This window comes from Lissotriton vulgaris, chromosome 9, assembly GCF_964263255.1.
Source record: "Lissotriton vulgaris chromosome 9, aLisVul1.2, whole genome shotgun sequence".
Taxonomy (NCBI): Eukaryota; Metazoa; Chordata; class Amphibia; order Caudata; family Salamandridae; genus Lissotriton; species Lissotriton vulgaris.
In genome coordinates, this window is record NC_141697.1 from 646,859,197 (window position 1) to 646,878,239 (window position 19,043).

The 19,043-nt window shown below is 50.5% G+C and overlaps 1 protein-coding gene across 2 annotated transcripts in view; it reads right to left on the reverse strand.

Moving 5' to 3' along the window:
* Positions 1–19,043, reverse strand: part of SIPA1 (signal-induced proliferation-associated 1) — a 272,309-nt gene that overhangs the window by 46,747 nt on the left and 206,519 nt on the right. For both annotated transcript variants that reach the window (XM_086938330.1, XM_086938331.1), the window contains exon 10: positions 15,812–16,057. In XM_086938330.1, coding sequence (XP_086794456.1) covers positions 15,812–16,057 — 246 coding nt within the window. The remainder of the gene's footprint in view (positions 1–15,811; positions 16,058–19,043) is intronic.

The following is a 19,043-nucleotide window of genomic DNA, read 5'->3' on the forward strand; positions in this document are numbered from 1 at the left end:
AGACTGATCATCACTCTGAGTCAGGGGGAAGGCACTGCCTTAACCCTACTGCTCCTTTTCTTGGAAGGCACCTGGTCCATAATTCCAGAATCCAGGGCCTGTTCAGTGTTAGACTTTTTGACCTGCGACCTAGTCGAACAAGTTACTTACCTTCAGTAACGATATATCTGTAAGAAACAGTAGTTAGTATTAGATTCCTTACCTTAGAATATCCCCAGGCGTCAGTCTGGATCTGGAAATGTTTGCGTAGCAGTACCCCTGCGCGTCGGTAGGCGTCGTCTGCAGGTGTCCCCTGCGGCTCCGCGTCCGTCGTCGGCGTCGTGCGCCGTGATGACGTCGCTGGAGTATATATTGCCGCCTTCGCGCGCGGACGTCAGTTCTTTGTACACAGCTTTTCCGCGCCAGAACACGCAGAGCCATGTGAGAACCAACACTGGTGCCATTTGAAACTAGGGCCCTGAAAAGGATGTCCTTAACCCTAGGTATCAGTTCGCAGAACGGGGAGGATGGATGGGGCGGTAAGGAATCTAATACTAACTACTGTTTCTTACAGATATATCGTTACCAAAGGTAAGTAACTTGTTCATCTGAAAGAAACAGGTTAGTATTAGATTCCTTACCTTAGAATAGATACCCCAGCAATACCAACCCCGGTGGTGGGTATGCGAACCAATACAATCCTACACCAGAAAGTCCTGGAGGACCGAACGGCCAAAGAAGCCATCCCTCCGGACTTGACTGTCCAGGCAGTAGTGCCTCGCAAAAGTGTGCAGCGAGGCCCACGTAGCCGCCTGGCAAATGTCCTGCAAAGGGACTCCCCGGCCCAGGGCAGTAGTAGCCGCCGTGGCCCGAGTGGAATGGGCCCTCAGCCCAACAGGAGGCTCCTTCCGAGCCAAAGAGTAGCACGCTTTGATGCATAGAACGACCCACCGCGAGATGGTCTGTTTATGTACCGCCCGTCCCTTCTTCGCACCCACGTAGCCAACAAACAGTTGGTCATCCACCCGGAACTGGCGTGTGCGATCCATATAAAATGAAAGCGCACGTTTTGGGTCCAGACGATGGAGCCGCTCTTCATCCTGTGAAAGATGCGGAGGCGGGAAGAACGAAGGGAGGGTGATGGACTGCCCGATGTGAAAAGCAGAGACAACTTTGGGCAGGAAAGAAGGTCTAGTTCTCAAAACCACCTTGTCAGGATGAATGGACAGGAAAGGAGGTTTGACAGAAAGAGCCTGGAGCTCACTCACTCTCCTGGCAGAGGTGATGGCAACCAGGAAAGCCGTCTTTAAAGTCAGGAGACGGAGAGGACAGGAATGAAGGGGCTCAAAGGGAGCACACTTCAAGAAGGTGAGAACCAGGTTCAAGTCCCACTGAGGCATCACAAACGGAACAGGTGGATACATGTGTGTGATGCCCTTCAAGAATCTTGTTACAATGGGGGACTTGAACAAAGAAGGTTGATCAGGCAGCCTCAGAAAGGCCGAAAGGGCAGAAAGGTAGCCCTTGATAGTGCCCAGAGCAGAGCCCTGCTGGGCAAGAGAAAGAAGGAAGAGAAGAACCTCAGAAAGAGGGGCAGAGAGAGGATCCACAGCCTTTGCTGTGCACCATGCCACAAACTTGTTCCACCGACAGGCGTATACCGATTTCGTGGAGGAACGCCTGGCTGCCAGAATCACATCACAGACTTCAGGAGGCAAATCAAATGGCCTCAACTGCCGCCGCTCAATCTCCACGCATGGAGGTGGAGACTGGACAGGTTCGGGTGGAGGACCGTCCCCTGCTGCTGCGACAGAAGGTCCTCCTGAAGGGGCAGGCGGATCGGGGGACCGACTGACCTGCTGAGTAGCTCGGGATACCAGTACCTTCGAGCCCAGTCCGGAGCCACAAGGATGACTTGGGCCCGGTCGCGCCTGATCTTCTTCAACACTCTGGGCAGAAGTGGTATAGGCGGAAAGGCGTATAACAGACCGCAACTCCACTCGCGCCGAAAGGCGTCGCCGTGCGAGTGCCGTCTTGGAAACTCCAACGCGCAGAACTGAAGACATTGCGCGTTCTCTTCTGTGGCGAATAGATCTAACCAAGGCTCTCCCCATTGTCGAAAGAGGCCTTGCGCCATGTCCGAGTTCAGACGCCCTTCGTGATCCATCGAGCACCGACGGCTGAGTTCATCCGCCCTGGCGTTCACAGAACCTGCCAGGTGTTGAACCGTCAGAGTCACGCCCTGACGTTCCAGCCATTGCCAGAGGCGCAGAGCCTCCTGGCAAAGGGTCCACGACCCCACCCCGCCCTGCTTGTTGCAGTACCACATGGCGGTGGTGTTGTCCGTGAACACCTGCACTACACTCCCGTTGACAAAGGGGAGGAATGCTTTCAGTGCCAAACGAATCGCCCGGAGCTCCAACAGGTTGATATGGAGTCGGGACTCCGCCGGAGACCAGATGCCTCTGATCTCTGCCTCTCCCAGGTGGCCTCCCCAGCCCTGGAGGGACACGTCCGTCACAACAACGTGCTCCGGTTGGGGAAGGGTGAGGGATCTGCCTCTGACCCAATCGCGGTCCGTAAGCCACCACTGCAGTTGTCTTGCAGTGCCCTCTGAGATCAAGACATGGTCGGACAGGTTGCCCTGATGCTGGGCCCACTGAAACTTCAGGTCCCACTGCAGAGCCCGCACCCGCCACCGGGCGTGATGCACCAGAAGGATGCAGGAGGCCATCAGCCCCAGCAGCCGCAGCGTCAACCTGACGAAACCCGGGATAACGGCTGAAAGATGGGAATCAAAGCCTGTATATCCTGGACCCGCCGTTCCGGAGGATAAACCCGAAACTGCGCCGAGTCGAGAACCGCTCCGATGAAAAGGAGCTTTTGAGAGGGGCACAGGTGTGATTTCGGCACATTGATGGAAAACCCCAGCTCGTGCAGGAGGTCTGCTGTCATCTGAAGGTGGTGGACGACTGTCTGGGGCGAGCCCGCCTTCAACAACCAGTCGTCTAGGTAGGGGAAGACTGAAACCCCTAACCTGCGCAGATGGGCTGCAACCACCGCCATCACCTTTGTGAACACCCGTGGGGCGCTGGTAAGGCCGAAGGGGAGCACGATAAACTGAAAGTGCTCGTGGTCTACCGTGAACCGCAGGTAACGCCGGTGGGCCGGCAGGACGGGGATGGGAAAGTACGCATCCTGCAAGTCCAACGCTACCATCCAGTCTTGTGGGTCGAGAGCAGCCAAGACCTGAGCCAAAGTCAACATCTTGAACTTCTCCTTCCGGAGGAAGCCGTTGACGCTCCTTAGATCCAAGATAGGACGTAGGCCCCCTTTGTCCTTCTTGGGCACCAGAAAGTAGTGGGAATAGCAACCACGTCCTACTTCTGGCACAGGAACGCGCTCGATGGCCCCCTTGGCCAAGAGGGCCGTAACTTCCTCCTGCAGAAGTGTCAAGTGGTCCCCCGACACACGGTGGTTCTGCGGTGGCATGGCTGGAGGAGTGGTCTCGAAGGGGAGGGAGTAGCCCCTTCGGACGAGCTGCAGCACCCACCTGTCCGATGTTATCGTGCGCCAGTGGGAGAGGTGATGGCGAACCCTGCCACCCACCGTCGTCACATGGGCCTGAAAGCACGGACTAGGAGGATTTAGAGGCGGATGCTGCGGGGGGAGGTGTGGTCTGACCTCGCCGCTGTTCCCGATCGCCACCACGGCGGTTTCCACGGCCGCCGCCGCGTTGATAAGTCTGTTGCGGCGCGTGGCTTGCAGCACGTGTGGGACCGCCCCTTCCTTGGCCACGAAAGGAGCGAAACAAACCCGTTTGCTGGCGCTGGGTCGAGAGACCCAAGGACTTGGCCGTGACCCTGGAGTCCTTGAAGCGCTCCAGCGCGTGGTCCGCTTTGTCGCCAAACAGGCGACTGCCATCAAACGGCATGTCCATCAATGCATTCTGGACATCTGCCGAGAAGTTGGCGGATCTCAGCCAGGCGTGGCGACGAATCGCCACCGTCGTGGACATCGCTCTGCCCAGTGAGTCGGTCGTATCAAGACCACACCTGATGGAGTATCTTGCTGCGTCTCGGCCTTCAATCATAGCCTTGCCGAGCTTAGCCCGTACCTCCGGAGGGCATTCAGGCAGCAGGTCCGCGACCGTATCCCACAGAGAGTGGGTGTAGCGGCCCAAGAGGCACGCGGTGTTGCAAGACCGCAGTCCCAGACTCAAGGACGAAAATACCTTTTTGCCATACTGGTCGTACCTCTTAGATTCCCTGTCGGGCAGGGCCGACGGGAATGCGGTTTGGGAAGTGGAGGCCTGGATCACCAGACTCTCAGGGGTGGGATGGGTGGACAGAAACTTGGGGTCGTCCGAACACGGACGGTGGCGTCTGGCCACGTTCCTGTCAACAGGCGAACCTGAAGCGGGCCTGGACCACGTGCCCAAAAGAACGTCAGTTAAGGCCTCGTTGAACGGCAGCAGTGGCTCCTGTGGGCATGACTGCCGTTTGAGGACCTCAGTGAGGATGTTAGTCCTCACGGCCGCGACGGGGAGCACAAGGTTTAGGGCCTTGGCAGCCCTAATCAACACCACTGAATAAGCTGCCCCCTCCTCCGAAGCCACTGTAGGAGGTGAGACAAAGCCAGGGTTGGGGGAGTCGTCCAGACCACTGGCGTCACCCAAGTCACCTGTCCAGTCCACGTCGTACTGACACTCACGGGTCAGAGGGTCCTCAGACCCCTCCCACTCCTCTCCGTAATCTACATCTTCACCATATTCGGAGTCAACAATGTAGACCGGCTCCTCGGGGTTCACATGCCCCATCGGCGTCGAGCCCGGCGTCGGACGACGCCGGTCCGACTCCGCGTCCGGCGAGGGAATGGGGACGGCGCCGCAGAACCGGCGCCGCGCGGGGGCGGCACCTGGGGTTGCCCTGATGGAATCGGCGCCGGAGAGGCCGGTTGACCAGCCGGCGTCGACCCTGAGGGCCCCTGCGGCGCCGGGATCGGAGCCGTCGACGGATCCGGGGCCGGAGCACCCGACGGCGCCGAGGCAGGATCACCCGAACCGCTAGGGCCTCCGGACGGGACCACAGGGTCCTAAGGCGCCGCGGATCCTGTCGGAGGAGACAGAGCCCTCATGGCCATGAGGAACGCCTCTATCTCCTCGGGCGACGCGCCTTGCCCAGGGACCGCAGGGTATGGAGCAGGCCGCGTCGGCGACTCACTCGGAGCCGCGGGGTTGGGGTCACCCGAACCCCCGGCCGCATCGCGCGAGCGTCGGGGGGAGTCGGGGGTACGATGACGACGCCCCGACTTCTTGTGCTTCCTACCTGAGGAACCAGAGGAATGGTGACGACTTCCGGAGCGGCGACGGCTCCGCGACCGCTCCCTCGATCGCTCCCTTGACCTCCGGCCGGACCGGGACCGCTCTCGACGCGGGGCCGACACCCGGAGCTCGAGCAGCTTGCGGGACCGCTCCCGTCTAGCTTTATTCGTCAAGGCCCGGCAATCGACGCAGGAGTCCACGTCGTGGTCGGGGCCCAGGCACCGGAGGCAGAGTCGGTGATGGTCTGTGACCGACATCGTACGGTCACAGTCGTCACAATTCTTAAAACCGGGCATCCTACCGGCACCGTAGAAGAGTTCAAAAAAGATCAAAGATCAAAAACTTGGTCAAAAGACCGGAGTACTGCACTTCTCGGATCTGCGCTAATTGGCGCGGAAAAAAGAAGAACTGACGTCAGCGCGTGGAGGCGGCGTCTATATACTCCAGTGACGTCATCACGGCGCACGACGCCGACGACGGACGCGGAGCCGCAGGGGACACCTGCAGACAACGCCTACCGACGCGCAGGGGTACTGCTACGCAAAAGTTTCCAGGTCCAGACTCACGCCTGGGGATATTCTAAGGTAAGGAATCTAATACTAACCTGTTTCTTTCAGATACAGCAAACACATGTGCTGAGATCCCTAACATTTCTGTATGGGTCCTAAACTCCACTTCAGACAAGGCTGAAGTCTCTAAATAATTTCCAAGCAAGCATTCAACAGGGAGGTCTGAATTTACCACAACTTTCTTGAGGCCAGTTACCCCTCCCCAGGAGAAATTAACAACTGCCAGGGCATGGTTGGTCCGGACATTGCTAGCATTGGTCACTTGGTAAAGTTCACCAAGTATGATCTGTCCAGGGTCCATAAGGTCTTGTGTCACCATTGTGACACTTGCTCCTGTGTCCCTATAGGCCAAAGCCTCTTTTCCATTTATTAAAGGCTGTTGTCTGTGTTTGCCCAGGTTACTGGGACTCACACTGGAGGACATATCCATGCCTCCATCACAGATCAAGACAGCCTGAGTTGGCACTCTGACTAGGCCAGAGCCCATCTCAGTACCTAGGGTTAACCCTACTACACCTTTCTGCTGAGTATTGCCACTTGGAGCTGAACTAGGGGAAACAGTTGCCTTAGGAGCAATGGTGGCTGGAGTTGCAACTTTCTTGGTGCAATCACTAGTCCAATTATTCTGTTTACAGACTTTACACCATGGTTTCTTTTGGCCTTTCTTTTTAGAAAATTGGGAATCCCCACCATTAGAAAATGTTTGGGGGCCTTGTGAAGACTTCTGGTCTTTACCCTTCTCCCCACCCTTATTAGGATCTCGCTTCTTCTGGTCACCACCTCGGTTCCTTACCTTCTGCTTCACCCTGGTTCTGACCCATTTGCCTGCCTTCTTTCCCAATTCTTGGGGAGAGGTCAGATCCGAGTGTACCAGGTGCTGATGCAACAGCTGATTCTGACAGTTATTAAGGATCTGCTCCCTCATGATCAAGTTATACAATCCTGTATAATCACACACTTTACTGCCCAGTAACCATACCTCCAGAGCCTTAGTAGCACAATCAACAGGGTCAACCCAGTCCTGTGTCTATGCCTTTTAGGTATCTCTGAACTGTGTTCTATACTGCTCAGTGGTTAGGCCAACCCCATCTATGAGAACACTCTTCAGGACTTTGTAATTATCAGCATCCTCCTCTCTGACAGTGAGTGCCTGTTTGAACAGGGGAGTCACTTCTTGACCCCAAGGGAGATTCTTCCGTCTTCTAGTCGAAATAGAATGTCGAAGTTCCAGGATGTATGTTGCAGAGTTTTGTCCAGGTGTAATCTGAAGTCCTAAGGACTGGGTTCCTATACTTATAATTAGAAAGGGGGTTGGACTTACTCTGGGGACCCACCTATGGGAGGGTCAGGGAAGAGGGGTTGTTACACCCTTTTGTCCAGCTTCGTGCCAGAGCAGGGGCTGAGTGCCCCTGCAACCGGTTTGAACTGGGGTATGCACTGGGACACCAAGTGGGCCCCCAGCACTGTCTGGAAAGCATTCTATGAATTCACCCAACCAGCCCCAATACACTAAAGCCTGTCTGGGAGGTGGTTACACCTCCCTGTGACAGGAAACCTATTGTCCAGGCCTCCCCTGCCAGAGTTTCGTCCAGCAGCAGGAGGTCAGACTCGTGTCTGTAGCTGCAGCATCCATTTTGTGATGCTGGGGCTCTTTTAAACTTAAAACGGTTAGGTTAGTGTGTACATGTCTTCTCCCTCTAGAAGGGTGGAATTCTACCCCCGCTGCCAGGACTGGCGGGGGAGGGGGGGGGGGGTAGGATTCCAAAGTGTTTGACACCAAACACGTCATGTTTCCATGCAGCCATCCCAAAGTTAGCATTTACCGCAAGGTTATAATGCACTTAAGAGTATATGGTCTGGCTGCATCACAGAACAGCATCAGAGAATAGATTCTGAAAGCTGCAGAGGGGTCCTGCTCATTCATGAGCACCCCCTCACACAAAACCAAGCACTCTGTCTTCAGGATTGATAAGGCCTGCAATAGGACTGACTTATAGGTTAATATGTGTCAGTGATTAAAGGTAGATATAAGTAACCTATATCTTAGTAAGGGGTGCATACACCACCTTACCCAGGCTGCAGTAGCAGACCTATGGGGCCATTTTGTAAGGCTTCCCAGGGGTGGCATTATACATGCTTCAGCCCCTGGCAGGCCTTCGGGGTACCTATGCCCTTAGTACCTAAGATACCATATAATAGGGACCAACAAGGGTAACCCAGTAACCAATCTGGAGTGTACCTAAAGTACATGCAATCAATTTAGAGAGGAAGTAGCTAGCCTGGGGTCCTGGATAGCAGGGCCCCAGCCAGACTAAAGTTGGAAAACAGTGAACCACCAGCAAAAAGTGAGGGTAACCATCGTAAGCAGATCCTAATCTCCTACAGTCAGCTTGGTCGCAGGAAGAAAGATGAAGTCCAGCAGGGATTGATGACAGTTATTGTAACAGGAGGCGCCTGATTGATTGAAAGACTGCAACACAAACTTGATGGTTTTTAGGTCTCGCCTGAGCCAGCATATGTGCTGCGCTGGCGAGACTTTTAGTTTGTGGGCTTCGCGCACAAGCGCATGCGCGCCTCGCTCCGCCTCTCCGTATTGCTTGCTCGCACTTCAACGCTACTCCCTCTCCCCCACCACAGAGCGCCTCTCGCGGCTTGTTTTCAGTCCTTCCTCCAGCAACAGACTTGACAGAAAGGAGCTTGCGATGCAGATTTTTTTTTGCTCTTGTTTGAGAATTTGTAGAAAATCTGAAGCGTGCATGACCCGCCATACTTCTCTGGAGGACTGGGGAGCTGTCTTCCGTCGCCATTTGTCCACTTAGCGGCACGTCAAGTGCGCTGAGGCCTCTGGGCGCCTTCGAGTCTTGCACACTAAAGCTTTTGTTCTGGAGTATCTTGGTGGTTTTCAAAGGCAGTTTGTTCCTTCCTTGCTCGACAACTACTGAGGGGGTTTAAACAAGTTTACTGGCTGGATGTGTGACGCCGAGCCCTCCTCTGTAACAAAGAGCTGTGCCGCTGGCACGGTAACCTTCAATGGAAATAGGAAACGTCAGAATCTTTAATTAAAAAAAGAAATCACTGTGGAATGATAACCATGAACCGTCTGCTCCCATCTTCATCATTAGATGTGTTGACAGCACAGAGATGGTCTCTTAGAGGACCCGAGGTCGTGATAAAATAGGACTCTTCGAATTTCAGTTTTGCTTGCAGACTACATTAATGCAACTCTATTGGTGACCTGATACATAACAGCAGTTTCAAGGTGTATTACAGAATAGCATTTTATTTTCCAGTTTGAAGACAAACTGGTCCCAAGTACCAGACACCAACACTCAGACACGGGATATTCCAGCATAGCTTACTCGATACAGGGCACACCAGAATATAACACGCCGCCTTCCTTACACATCGGTGCACATGCAAGGTACGGCCAAATCTCCCTTCAGGACAGTTAATCCATCAGAGCTGCCTCTCACACCCCCGCAGTGCAAACCCTCACACAACCGAGTTAATCAATATATTCATATGGAAGGAACAATCTATTCGGTTTATTCAAACTCAGCGTCTCAAACCCCACGTTTGATCTTACTAAGGGCCTACTGTACACAGTGCTTGAAATGGAAAAATAGAAGTTTCTGATAAGTATTACATCACTCTTGAGAAGTGCTGATACTCTCCCACTCAAATTAAAATGCTGGTACTCCGTACAGGACAGTACCGGCCCATTTAAAGCCCTGCCTGCACAGGAACAGCATTGGCGCGTGCCTCGAAGCTGTGCAGCTCGGGATCATGCGGGTCTCTGGTGGGGGGGGTAGGGGGCGACCTACTCCACAGAGACCCGCTCTGAAGACGCAATTTGTTTTAGACTCATTCCATCGGCAGTGGCTGGTTTGTATACCTCACTCTCACTACCCGTAATGGTGACTGGTGCATGCTGGGATCTGCTTTCGCTCCGGCACGGTCACAATCATCGCTCTGCACATCCATGTTCCCTTTTGACGTCACTTTGCTTTCCCTCTTGCAGCTCCTGCGCCTCCCCAATACTTCACTAGTATTCACGTTCAGTGAGCGGCATCCGTTCTAGTTTTCTCTTTTCTGAAAACTCAAATGCTCCTCTCCACTCACTGCCACCACACAGAAGGCACATATGCCAGGAGCCATACAAACACGTGATCTCACACAAAGAGCATAGATTACAATTGCCGGAGAGGAGACATCCATAAAAATAAAAAAAACTGGCCCTACCCTTCTTATAGAACCACATAATGTGGGATGCTGCTTGCTGTGCCGCTTTTCATTAGCATACCCGTCACACTGAGCAATGCTTGAGTTTAGTCAACAAGCATGAGGAATGAAATTAAAGGGCCCCCTTCTTCTATTCCTGCACAGAGAAGTTAATCAGAGCAACTGGAAGGTGACAAGATAAGTGGATAAGAAGTCCAAACCAGTAAGAAAACGTGATTTTGAATGAATTTTGGCAGCTATGCTCTGCATTAAAATACTCTGGCAAACGCAATTACAATTAAATGTATTCGCCGATTTGAAGACAGACACAGAAGAGAAATGTGTATTTTTAAAGCATGCCCCTCCAGTTACGTATGGACACCAGCTAGCCTTGAACATTTCCTTCACTGCACCCTGTTACTCAACGCTGTAAGGGATAGGCTTGGAGAGCGATTCTTTGCACTGGGACAGGTCTGCTTCCAGTGGAAAGCAGCCTTCTGAGATCTCCTAGGGACTGAATGTATCTTCTGCCATTGAAGCTTGCATGCTTTCACTTTTTTATCCATTGTAGACCTAACATTTTCTTTTCTTCCTGTATAATCTAGAATGTATATTATTGGACCAATGGCTGCATTACCAGTGTCCTATATTGAAACATGATATTGGGGGCACACTCACTTTCACACTCACACACTCTCTCACACTCCCTCTCACGCTCTCACACACTGCCTCTCACGCATTCTCTCACGCACTCTCTCGCACGCACTCTCCCACGCTTTCTCACGCACACTTTCTCGCACGCACTTTCTCACACGCACTTTCTCGCACGCACTTTCTCGCATGCATACTTTTTCACACTCTCTCACGCACTCTTGCATGCATACTTTTTCACACTCACACACACTTTTTCACACTCTCACACACACTTTTTCAGACTCTCACACGCACACTTTTTCAACTCTCTCCCACACTCTCTCATACTCACACACTCTTACTCACACGCACTTTTTTCACACTCTCTCACGCACTCTCACACATACACACTTTCACACACACACACACACACAATTTCTCACACACACTTATAAAGTGAAGTAAGAGTCACACTGGAGAACACTTGATGCAGAGGTTTTGTTTCATCTCGTGGACCAACTCTAATGCCTCCTACTTTTGTTTTAGGCTTGATCTAAGACAAGTCTTGAGGTTGATTGTGCAAGTCCTGAATCTATTTTGAACACAGTTGTTAAATCTTGCTGTTGCCTCAGGGCACACCTGTGTAAAAGAAACAAGCATTGGCAAAGCCAATAGGTCTTGCCTTTGGGACCTTATAAGTATTTAGCTATGCAGCACACTATCATTAGTGCAACAACATCAACTGTTGCATGGCTAAACACTTATAAGGTCCCAAAGGTGAGACCTATTGGCTATGCCAATGCTTGTTGTTTCTAGACTTCATGGGAAATGAAGTCTTTGTGTTTGCTGTTGATTGTTCTTATGGCTGCTGGTTGAAATTAAAGAAGAAAGAACAGCCTAATCCTCGCCTACGGGTCCTTAATAAAATATAATATTTCCATTACGAAAGCTAGGAAATTTTTCAATCTTCCTCTCTATCAACACTGCCAATCAGCTAACTGCCACCACTGATTAACAGTGTTGAATTGTGATGTCAATAGAACAGCGAGGTCCACAAAATGGCAGACTACAGGTGAAAAAAGATATAAATATAACTTCATAATGAGCAAAATCAAGCAAAAAACAGTGCAAAATTAATCTTCTTAAGGTACGGTACACCAAATCGTTTTCTATTTAGTCTGTTAGTTCCCTCCGAGCAACAATGTACATAGAGTGCATTTTCAATACTGAGTGGGATTGTCTTTAGGATTATTTTTTTCATCGCGTTCTTGTCGAGCTATCAGATTCTCCAATTTCTTTTGAGAATTTAAAATCACAATGTGGCAGTAAGATGTTCACATTTCAGTTTATATTTCAAAGAGGAAAAAAATATTCGGCTAATTATCCATTCTTTTTACCGGCCTTGATCCAAGAATACCAAATACATCCGTCGTTGAAAACCATTTGGCAATCCTCCGCGATCGGAATTTTGAGCTATTCTTCTAGCAGGAAGCCAATATACTGAAATACTTGTACTTTGTAAAGGCCTGTGGTTTGATCAAACATTTTGTTTCAACATATTCATTTTCTCTATTTAATGAAGCTGCATGTTATACATGGTTCATACATGTTACATCATAATAGTGCTATTTTAGGGCTTCTGTCATGTTCAGAGCAAAACAAAAAAAACGTTGTCCTGGTCACAGAAGTAGTTGTCCATCTTCTCTGGACTTCAAGGTATGCTTTTTCTATCTCGTCAAACTACCCCTGAATCATGTAGAATATGTTATAAGCCTGAACAAACTTGTTCGAACATGTTTGTTGTGTATATATAAAGAGACGTTTTAAGGCATGGGCAAAGTAGACTCTGGCCCAGGGTCCAAGCCTTTCAGGGGGGGCCCTGATAGAACCAGCTCTAGTCTGCAGAGGCTTGCCCTGCTGATTAATTGCAATAATATTACAGAGCCCCTGCTGTGTTACAATATTAAAAACACACATCACTATCCCTGAATATTACATGTAAACACATTTAAAATTTCGACGAGTGTGCCTGTGCACTGTCAGGGACTCTGCCAAAGAGGACAGGAGAGAGCTGAAATAGGATCATAAATTCAAAACTGTTCCTCACAGGGGCTCCCAAAATATTCTTGACCCAGGGCCCACAAATCCTTAAGCTGGGTCTGGTATGCTACACTATACTAGAAATCTATTTTATGTTGTATTTAAAGCACTGAATATTACCCAAATGTAGGGTTGTGGAATCTGTTAATTTCTGTAGTGGCAAGACGTTTTAATTACTATTTTGTCTGATTGACAGCTAGACACTAAACTGCAGTGGGCATGGATGTGGCACTCTGGTGCTCACAGCCAGTCAGAAATCAGACACAATTCACGAGGGCAAATGTGTGCAGACTTGTTATTGGGAAAAAGGCCATACTGGAATTTTAGCTTGGAATTGACTGCGGGTATCCTGGGCCCATCCGATGCACCCTCAGGGAGAGCCAGAGAAGCTACAGCACGTGTGCAGAGAAGACAACACGTTTTTTAGAGCTCACTGCTCCCTCTAGCTGGTAAGAGGTTGGGGGATGACACTAAAGAGGGCCTCTAGTCTTTACTTTACCCATGACCTCTGAAGACCAGCCTTCTGCCCATACAACGTTCATCACCCCCCAGGCACTCTTCTTGCCTGCCCCATGGTCTTCTAATTGCCGCCCCTGAGGTCTCTCTCAAGGCTATCTCCTGCTGCTGGACTACTCATCGCTTCCCCTCACGCTCTGCCCTCAGATTTGTGGTCCCCCTGGGCCGATGAGGCTGATTAATTGATCACTCAGCTTTGGAAACAGAGGTAGAACTGGAAGCCTTGAGCAGCTAGGAACATTATGATGATCTGTGAATGAATGCCTGCAAGAGGCCAGTGCTTGTTCACGAGGTGGCGGGGAGTCAGACACTGCAGCACAGAAGTCCAGAACAAAACCTCCTTGGGAACACAATTTTTAGCATCAGATGTGTTTCTAAACAGGAACGTGAATACCTGCCAAGGGGGGCACACAACTAGCTGGAGACAGCCCCCAAAGCCCTTGAGACAGTTGGGGTAAAACAAACAAGCAATCTGCACCCTGAATGGGGAGCAGAGGGAGGCTTTGGGGTACACTATCACTCAAGCAGATCTTCAGTCTCAGCCACATCACAGCAGCACTAATTCCACTCTGTACAACTGCTTTTTCCAGGCAACAGTCTAACGCTTTAATTGGTGGGTTTGCTGCACGGTGGCCTGCTTTGAGGTATGAGTTGTCTGCAGAAATTGTGCCAAGTGAAGGTGTCTGCAGTCTGCATCTCTGTAGGGTGTGCATCCCCACACGTTGTTTGAGTGTGTGTCTGTGTATGTGGGCCTTTCAGTCTGTCTGAAGTGATATGTGTGTTTGTGCAAAGGTGCTTGTCTACAGAGGGAGTTGTTAGTGTAGGGGGCATAGTGTGTCTTGGTATGGGAGGTGGTGTGTCCCCAGGTGTGTTTATCTGTACAAGGGGATAGGCACATTTGTGCAGGGTGTGTGTATATCTGTGCAGGGGAGGTGTCCATTAAAGGGAGATGTTGGTGCAGGTGCAGACGGTGTGCGTCTGTGCAAGGGGTGAGTATGCCAGAGACAAGAGTGAGGTGAATGACTGTGTACTTGAAGGTTGGATGTGCTTTTTCCATTATCAACACTCCGAGATTCTTTGGGCGATCGAGTGTTCATGTGTTGCATCTCCTCTTACTTCCCCCACTTTTAGGGAACCCCTGAATCAAAATCACGATGTTCAATATTGGTCACCCATGGCAAACCTAAGAAAACACCATGCAGACTTGAACACATCTGTTTGTCTCCCTTCTCCATTATAATGGGTAACCTTTGTTCTCCTGTTCACTTCTGCTGCACTGTTTACCTTGTGAGGAGTGTGTCGTATAGTTACCATAATCACACACCCACTTCCCAAAGTTGGTCCAAAACTGCCCCTCTTCAGAGAGACCATGTATTGAACTGGACGAAAGTCTGAGCTTAGTTCTCACTGATATGGATGTCTATTAATGGACTGCTGGACTGTAAAAGGTTTGAGCGCTGTGGGAATCTATATTGCTCTGCGACTACAATTCGTCGCCATCTACGAACACGAGTCACAACTTTTATTCTCCAAATTAGCAAATTAAATTTACACTGTGAACTGTATAAGAAAACAAAACATGAAAGGCAGCCTTCTGCTTACCCCACGTGTTTCCTGTTAGCAGAAATTTCAGTGGGAAGCATGTATATTATTCAGACATAAACAAACTTGTCAGACAGGCCTTAGATTTTTACAAAATGAAAATTGTTTCCCTGGGTTTACTAACATTGTAATTGTATCGGTTAGCACCTTTGTATCAACATACTTGTTTGAAATGGGTCTATAACACTGTCTTGTGTGGTGCCTCTAAATAGGTGTTGGAACAAATAGATGCGCATGCGTGCATGGGCACAGACACACAGAGCACTGGTACTGATCGATGAATGGTTAATGCTCCTATTGCAATCAGTAGTGTAGCTGTGTAACCTTTAGTTCACAGGTTCCAAGTCCAGTGCAGTGCCTCCCCTCAGAAGTGTACTGGCGGTATGAGAGTGAAAATAAGATTGTTAGTTTTAATATAAATATATTACTATTCCGGTGCAGGGCTACGTAATTAAATTACAAGGTAGTTGGGACAAGTGGGTTTCTAAACAGTACATGAGGATTTTGTTGCATTTTTTTCTTTTGGACAAGTAGATGATTTCAAAAATTCCACACCGTTGTAAAAGGGTTTATTTGTCACTTTCACTAGAGAAATAATACGTTCAGCGATATATTATTCGTGTTAAACTGGACTATATCTCTACTTAAATCAGTGAGTATGTTTCCATCTGTGCTGCAACTTGAAACATGTGCGGAATGAGCAGAAGGTAGAGTGTACCGTGCTGAGGAATGTTTTAGGACTCAGATCCTCGACTTGGGACCCTTTTGAGAGACCCTAGACAGCCACACCATAAGAGAACAGTTTCGGGCCTATGCAGAGTGCGGAGAGAAGCCAGGTTAATCATTAATTAACTGAGGAACCTCATACTTGCGTCCATCTGTATGTTCAGTCCTCCCGTCTGAGTTACACCTGAGGAATTCTGTCCTCTCCTCAGCCAAGGTGAGTTGTGGACCATCCTGGAGGGAGAGGGACCTGAGCAGCTGGAGGGTGGCTGGCTTCAGTGCAGGGTCGGGTTTATGCTGGAAGTTCGGGGGCCTCACGTCTACTGCAGTTAGCGGCTCTGATTTCCGGTTCTGTTCCTGAAGAGACTTGAGGTAAAGTTCAGAAAAGCTCCTGGAAGAAAAATATATTTTTGTTTCAGAATTAACTGTAAAAGGGGTTGATACAGCATAAGCAGCAGCTTTGCATGCTTGACTGACTTCCATAAACAGTAAAACATGTGCAGAGGCTATTTAAGATACACTCACATTGATGAAACAAGTGTAAGTCTCAATACAAATTTAAAGGATAGCGGAAAAAAAAACGTACATTATTCTTCAACATTAGTTAATAGTGTATATAAAAGGAAAGAGTATAGCACAACGGAACTTGCTTTGTTTGCACTACGACACCTGGACTGAAAACTGCATTAGTATTGGCACTTTCAATTTAATTTTCCATATTTGTACAGGATTTATGAAAAAGAATACAAAAAAAAGTGTCGGACGCATTAAGATCAATTAATGTAAAAATGTTTGGAACTGACTGAAATAGGATCTTCCATTAACGTGAGTATATCTAAGGTTAAGAAACTTTGTTTTGGGGGGGCGTGGCGAGCGACCAGACAAGATGGCCGCAGTGTAACAGCTCCGTGGCAGACAGGGGCCTTCCTGCATCAATTCGTTCACTAATCCTGACTAAAACCCAGTGCTGCAGCAAGATTCTTGTGCAGGGAAACCTCCGACATTGACCGCGATGCTCCGGACCCCCGGAGCTAAAGAGATCGCTGAGATCTGCGGCCGAAGACATCGCGGCCTGGGCCCACGCTGCCGCCGGGACCTCAAGTGAATACACACCCCGGACGGAGGTAAGCGGCGCTGGCGGTTTGAGGCACTGGGCGAGGAGGTTCAGAGAAGCGCCGACTCTGCCGCGCTGCGCCCGAAGATGATACCCGCAGCTGGAAGCACGGACAGCGGAGCGCAATCTCCGTGATGAAAGGCCGACAGTTTTCGGTGAAAACCCGCGGGATCGCGCTTGTCGGCATAATTTGAACGCCTGAGCGCCAAAAAAGGCAGGAAATGGTGTGGTAAGGAATATCCCCAGTGCGGCGCTATTTGACCTGGACCTCCAGAGTCCGAGACCGCTGTGAGGTACCGCCGAGGAATTCACGGCCAATGACCACATTGAAGCCGGGGCCTCGAGTAAGGACTGACCCCAAACAAGGAAGGGCCGGGGCGGTGCTGGGCATAGGGACTCATAGAGTACTGCCTCCACATCCAGACGTGATCTGCTGCTGACCTTGCGGCGGGGGGAAGCAGACACTGGGGTGCACATCATCAGCCGGGCAGAACACCAGGCACTAACCTGGCCCTGTGCAACGAGGGCATATCACACCAGTGAGACCTACCCAGAACCTGTCAGGTGGCAAGACTGGGGCACGAGGGGGAGATTGCCAGCACAGACGTAGAAGCGCCCCATTTGAACACAGCAGCAGGAGTGCCAGCTTTTTCAAGAGTACACATCAATTCCAATCTAGAGGTGGGAGCCTGAAAGAATAGACTGTGGTATCCACCGGGTCCACCGTCACAACACAGTGCCGGCGTAGGCGAGACAGAGCGTGGATACAGACAGCAAACGTACAACCCTCGGCCGGGATAAACCTGGGGACACAGGGTGGTAAACCTACGAGAGGAGCAAATCGGCTGCAGAGATGAGTGGAAGAGGGCCCAAAGTACAGCAGACCCCCAGGCTAGATAAATATGCCTACACGAAGGACTCCACTGGGGCACTAGCCAACGCCTGACCTCCAGACGCACCAGAGGTCACAGAAGAGGTGACCCTCCAGGATGTGATGGCGGCCCTACGGACAATGCAGTCATCAATGGGCACGATCTCCACGGATGTTGCCCTGATACGGGCAGACTTCGCTAAAATGTCGGACCGGCTGGTAGAGGTCAAGAAGACAACTGCGGGGCTCTCGACGGACACAGCATCGCTGCAACAACAAGTGCAAAGGCTTGAAGAGGACAACAAAATGATGAAAGCCAAACTGGATGACCAAGAAGGCCGCTCTCGGCGAAATAATGTGCGCCTTGTAGGCGTGCCTGGAAACTGCAGGTGGACCAGCCCTAGATCTTTTTGTAGAAGATCTGATCCAGAACCAACTAAAACCGCGGGAGCTCTCCAAATTCTTTTCAGTAGAAAGAGCACACCGTGTACCAGGAAGCAACCCACGCCCGGGTGCACCGCCACGGCCGATATTGGCACTAATTTTCAACTTTCGAGATCGCTACGCAATCCTGCAGGCCACACGCATCGCACCGCCAATAAAGGTAGATAACTCAGAAGTCACCTTTTATCCAGACTATACAGCGGCCGTCACATAACAAAGACAGTGTTACACGGAGGTTAAGAAAGAACTACGTGCCAGGGAACTGAAGTACTCTATGCCTTTTCCAGCGAAGTTCCGGGTTGAATCTGAAGGGAAAACATTGTTCTTTGAAATTCCGGGAGAGGCGCGGGATTGGCTAGAGGGATGGAGACCAGCCCAAGGGCCCAAGATCAGAGAGAATGCGCACACTGCCCGCTGAGAAACACAAGGACAGAACCCAAAGTGGAGGTATCCCACCGCAAGACTGGAACTAAAGACCCCTACAGGACAAACACGATACAGGAAGCACCACGAAATAGATGTCACTCATGAATGGACTGGGGCTGGGACACTCAACTTACAAACCTTGATCAAGGGCCCCACAGGTAGGATCTAACAGATGGGGGGGGCAGCACTGAATAGACAGTTAGTGCAGGGAGGGCTTTGTTCTGACCACACAAGACTCACCCCCACGAATAATGTGGTTTATTTGGGAATCTAAGCGCTCTGCTCAGTTGGGGGGGGCGGCAGTTTCAGAACCGCGAGGCAGGGTGGGGGCTTCGGGTTAAGGGAGTCAGGTGACTTGATTGGGTATGTTATGTTTTTCTTGTTAACGTATCTCTCCTAAGAAAATGGTTGATAACTGTACAATGTGTTCATACACATGACATGCACCTCAGCTCTGACACTACAAACAGCACCAACAACTCTGTGACCACATATTACACACACTATGCCACGACGTGAAGA